Source organism: Alligator sinensis, unplaced genomic scaffold (assembly GCF_000455745.1).
Source record: "Alligator sinensis unplaced genomic scaffold, ASM45574v1 scaffold608_2, whole genome shotgun sequence".
Taxonomy (NCBI): domain Eukaryota; kingdom Metazoa; phylum Chordata; order Crocodylia; family Alligatoridae; genus Alligator; species Alligator sinensis.
The window spans coordinates 657,673-663,272 of NW_005842527.1; the positions used below are offsets into that span (position 1 = coordinate 657,673).

The 5,600-nt window shown below is 40.8% G+C and overlaps 1 protein-coding gene across 3 annotated transcripts in view; it reads right to left on the reverse strand.

Annotated features, from left to right (window-relative positions):
• Positions 1-354: 354 nt before the first annotated feature.
• The window catches only part of PPP1R14C (protein phosphatase 1 regulatory inhibitor subunit 14C), a 121,484-nt gene continuing 116,238 nt past the window's right edge, over positions 355-5,600 (reverse strand). For all 3 annotated transcript variants that reach the window (XM_025213427.1, XM_025213425.1, XM_025213426.1), the window contains one exon: positions 355-2,021. In XM_025213427.1, the coding sequence (XP_025069212.1) occupies positions 1,947-2,021 (75 nt within the window). In that variant the 3' untranslated portion in view covers positions 355-1,946. The remainder of the gene's footprint in view (positions 2,022-5,600) is intronic.

The window sequence follows — 5,600 nt, forward strand, 5'->3', positions numbered from 1 at the left end:
TTTCCCGACTCCAGTCCTTAGGTTATCTTAGAGCACAACAGGAAAAATAAGCTTTATGTTCCTAATATTTCTAAGGAGAAAGCAGCAGAAAGCTTTCCTGAAAGAAACATTCAAACTTTAAAAGGAGGGATGAGGAATAGCTTGTCCTTCTTTGCACTGGAAAAAGCTCTCGTGGTAACAAGAACTGTTCAAAATTGTCTTCGTAATGTCATTCTTTTTTAAAGCTACTGCGTTATGGCTAGTTTACGCTGGGTTGATGGATATTCACCAATCCATTCCTTTGCTGTTTATGCATCCACATCACTTGTCAGTATATTTAGTAACAGTAGTTTTGTAAAATGTATATGCAACAAGTCACAAGTTGTTCCATTTATTTGGGTAAATATCTGGTAAATAAAATTGTTGATAAACATTACAAAATTAAATACATTTAAAAAAAGCTTGCCAGTATACATAAAATTCACAAACATGTACTTCTTTTAAAAATAAAATATGTTCAGAGCACCCTTGATTAAAAAAAATGCCTGACTACTGTCATCTACCGGCATATGGTAGCTTATGGAGTTATCCTAGTTAAAGACATTTTCCAGAAGAGAGAGACAATGATCTCTTGAAATAATTTTCTTCTTGCTTTCACAAATAACGAGGACTCAAAGCTAACAAGACCCCCCACCCCGCCCACGTTCCAACAACAGAGCTCTAAAACAAATGGTCTTCACCTACTTCACTAAGAGAGGAATCTGTTTGGTTAAACCCCATAACTGAAGGCAAGATAACTGCTTTTAGTTTGTTTAGGTAGCACTTGCTTCCCCCCTGCTTCCCCATTATGAAGCATCTTTCAAAGGGTGATGTACATTTCTCTAAATATCACACCAGGCCCTTAGAAAGCAGGGCAGAAGTCAGCAATGTTTTCCAGAAGGGGCCTGAATGACCCAGTTTGGGTCGGAGTTGGGCAGGTACGGGGACCCAGTCACCTCCACCACTTCTTCCCACTGCCTGACTGTAGGTGCAGGAAGAGCTCCCCTCTGATGGAGCCCCTGCAGACTAACTGCAGCACAGTGAAGCGAAAGCTCCCCCAAGCCCTGGGTGCCCAGCTGCAGCACAGGCAGAGGCCCCCCGCCCCCACCCGCTACCACCACTGAAGGCTGCCAAAGCCACAGCTCCGCAGGCCAGATCCAAAAGGCTCCATAGGCCATAAGTTGCTGACCCCTGAAGTAGGTTAATACAATTCTAAAAACACCACAAGGTGGAGAGGAAATGATCTGGCAAAGCATCAGTCAATAAAATTATTCAAAGTCTACAAATTAAGCCCTTAAAAAATTCCCCATTTCTCACGTCAGTTTCCGACTAAGAAGATACGCCAAAGTTTTTCACTTTGCTGTTTTAAAATGTATTTAGAAGATGGTAGCACTCATTTCAGTAATCTATACTGTTGCTTTTTTCATAACAAATTTGCAATAACCACAATTAATAGTTTACTGTCACAAACTTTCCTTCCAGTCATGTGAAACAGTATTCACAACCCAATAGTGTATGTACATACAAGCATGAGAAAACTTGACATCCATGAGTTAAATGTACAACCAACTTTAAAAATAAGTGTTACCAACTAGCTGCAAGGGAAAAAAAGTCTCCTAGCTCTGTAAGTTTATAAGTTCTTCCGATTGCTGCATCTTTTGCCATGAAGCAGTCACTAATTCCTGGATTCTTCCTGCTTTGATAATCCTCATGTGATATTTGACCAGCATCCAAAATGTTGGAATCTTTGATAAAAAAAAAAAAAGAGACCTAAAAAAAAATCTTAATACATGAGAACTCCCTTGAATAAGAGTCAAAACTGAATGAAACAAAAAACGTTGCAGAGAAAGACAACTATTTTAATAAGAGTCTTGTAGTCGAAGTCCCATTTCCCTTGCTGTCTGTTGTGGAGTGCTAATGGCAAGTAGTTATATAGTTTTCTTTTGAGGGGGGCTGAGCTTCCTCATTCCTCTTATCCGAGTTAGCAGCTCTTTGATAAATTCCTGGAAGAAAGATTAGATACAATCAATATTTTGTTATCTTCCCCTAGCACCATGGGTTTATTATTTATTTAAGGAAGAGTAAAGCAAACTATGAAGGTTTATCCTAAACGTAATAGTTGAATGTTCAGCTGGAATTTTCCATCCCATTTCCTGAAATCTCCGTGCACACATGACATGCACACTCATCACATATTTGAAATGGAAGAAGCCTGCCCTCCAAGTGCACACAGGCTTAACTGCTACACATCATCTACTCTCTTGCTGCATTTACTCATGACAACCATACACTAGGGCAGCGGGGGCCAACTGTTTTGGCAGGCACACCACAAATTAGCCCCACACCTTCCCCAAGTGCTACTCCAATCCTTTTCCCTCTGCCCAATCAGCTGCTCTGTTTTCTGCTCCAGGCCCTGTAATCCGTGCCTGATCTGCTGCTGTACTTTGCCACTTGTCCTATTTACTGCTGTGCTGCCTTTCCCTTCCCTGATCTGCCACATGCCACACATAGCCTGCCCATGCCACTTGTATCATGTGCTGCAGGGTGCCAACCCCTGAACAACGGCACCTTCCTTCAAGAGCTAGAAGAGGCTCCCCATGTCAAGAGGCATGTTCTAAATATAGCAGGTTTTTGATGTACTTTAAGAGGATGGGTTTTTGTTATTGCTGACATTGTTTTAAGTACAAGATATTTTCTTCTTCATTCTCTTCAAATTTTGCTGTCTGTCCAAAACAAACAAACAAAAAGAAATTTATCCTTCAGGCAAAGCTCCAGATCAGACATAAACCCCAAAGAAGAGTATGCGAAGGGTACAAGCACAAAAGTATGAAGTTACATTGCAAGCCTTTTGTATAGTGGCTGCTACTGAAAAATTTCTGACAACTGTGCCATCTCTCCAAATGAGAAATTTATCAAAAAAAAACCTTCCCCTTCACCAAGACTAGCTCCACTTGGGTCAAAACAAGGAACACATTCCATTAACTACCAGATCAGTCTCAAACTTAGGCCATTCTTAACACATTCAGCCAAATGACAGGAAGTCTCAAACCTTTGTCATAATAATTGATTTGAGGTATCCTTCCCCACATGAACTCCCACTTGTTCCTCTACTTTTGCAGAAGCAAGATTACCACTGGTTGGATTTTACTCAGTACTGACAAGGGTCAATCAAAACCTATAGCTAGTTAGATACAGTGTGACTGACTATAGATAATCTAATCAACAGGACCAAACCAGTACAAATGTATTCATATATTTACTCCTTAATCATATGGCGTAGACTCATAGATTTTTTTTCCAAACAGATTTTCTTGTTTATATAAAAGCTCTTTCTCTAGGATCAGAGCACTGTGTTAAAAGTTATAATAATATCCCATTACAGTACAATTAACATAAGGTAAATTCAGAATTATCCAATAATACAAAATGTATTTTTCACAATAAACAAAAGTTTGATTTGAAAAAAAAGGCAAATCTTGGTTTCTATTAACCTGAAAACTTATTGCCACTTGAGACATGGAGATAATTGTGTTTACTGATAGTGCCATATGCGGTGCTATAAAAACAGGCAGTTGCTGTAAAGGACTAGCACATTTGAGAGTCAGTTTTTCCATAACTCCTTTAAAATACTGAAACAGAATTTAGCAGTAAATTATGGATAAACTAGCCACGACAAAATAACTGGAGAGAATTCCAAAGGTGCACCTGAAAGTCCACAGTGGATCCAAGCCCATATCCTCCTCATTTTCTACCACCAACATTAAATAAATCCTTTGTTCAGTCTGTAACAAAAATATTTGCACTTCCTAGTTTAATTCCAGGAGGCTTAGAAATGCCAACAAACTAGTCCAGCACCCAAATGCCACGCAAGAGTTTAAACGCACACGCTGAAATGCTCCTAAACAAAATGCCACATAAACATATTTGTTATAAAAGTGCTGCAGTATGTGTACAAGTAGTCACTAGGGGAGAATCAATTTCACCTAGTGGACAACCAAAGGGCAGCTTGAAACTAATTCTGTGTTACTCACTTGAAGTGCAGGAGCAATTCAATCACCCCCTCTGGGTGTGCAAGAGCCACCATGAGAGGAACAGGGGAACATCTGCATGTCTCCAATGAGCAAACCTAGTCCTATAAGGGGGGGTACTTGATCTCCCAGATCGGGTAACAGAACCACTCCTGCACTCCAGTTGGGTGATGCAGCATTAGTTAGGTCTCAAGCTCCAGTTTGATTATCCATTAAGGGAGGGATGCTCAACCTGCAGCACAGTATCATCTGACCCCTGGGGTTTCCCACACATTCAAAAATTTGATGGCGAGGAAGCAGTGGTGCTACTCCCCTGTTGTTAAATTTCTGGAGCCATGGGGAGCCCTCAATCCTGCGTGCTAGATCAGGTGCCTCATCTTGGTATGCAGGGCTGACAGCATGCAGAGCCAGGCAGGGGAAGTGGAGGCCACCAGGATCCACTCTTGGCATGCTGGGCCCCATCCCAGCACATGGGGCCAGGCAGGGTGGCATAGGCCCCAGGGCTATGCAGGAGTCTATCCAGCTGTTCAATCATCTCCATGTCACTCATTTGGCTTGCTGGGCCAAAAGCTTGAGCACCACTTCAGTAGAGTGAAACAGAATTCTGCACTAAATGCATACATTTTAACTCAAGAGACAGGGGCAGTGTTTCTGGATGGATAACATAATGATGCACTCAATATGCTTTCTCCCGCCAAAGTATGGTATGTCCACATTGGACTGGAAGTGCAATTGCAGCATGGTAAGGAATACCTACACTAACTAAACAACAGCAGGTAAGATGGTGTTTGCACATATTTCAATACAGGTTATGCCTGACTACTGGGGAACCTGGGTATATAATTTGGTTGCTAGACTTGAATGAAATCTGTGCTGCTGTTTCTGCATTGCTACTGAGTAATCTGTATCAAAAGTTAGTGTGTGAGTAGGCATACATGTGTTCCATAACACTTCCCATCTGGACTGCAGACAAGGCCTTAGAAGACGGTTGATGGGGAACCAGACTTCATAAAACCTGGAATCTACTTCTTCCTCAGCATAAGTACGTTTCCATGGTTACAAGCATCTGCAACACCATCTACTTCACATCTGTAAAGATGAAGTACACTACTTACACTCATACTGGGGACACAGAAGAGAAGAAAAATTCACATCTAAAAACTCATTCTATTCAGGGCATTGTACACTGCATCTCTATGATCCTTTCATCATTATAAAAGCTTGCTAAAAAAGGATGACGATAATGGGCTAAATGGTGTTTGAAGGACAGAAATGCTCCCTCCACGATGTTTGCTTTCAATACTCTTATAAACATCTGTGTAAAATGTAATGATTTATAGAATTAAAGTGAACTGAGACTCTTTTAAAAAAAGAAAGTACGCTACACAATCTGCAGAGTAGCCCAACAGCTGGCCCAATCAAATATTATATATTATATATAAAACTTATAAATACAAAATACTTTGGGCCAGTAGAGGAAAGGTGGGGGTAACTTACACCCACCATTAAAAGCAACCAATTTTCAGGAAGCAAAATCCTGCAGTCAGTCCCTGC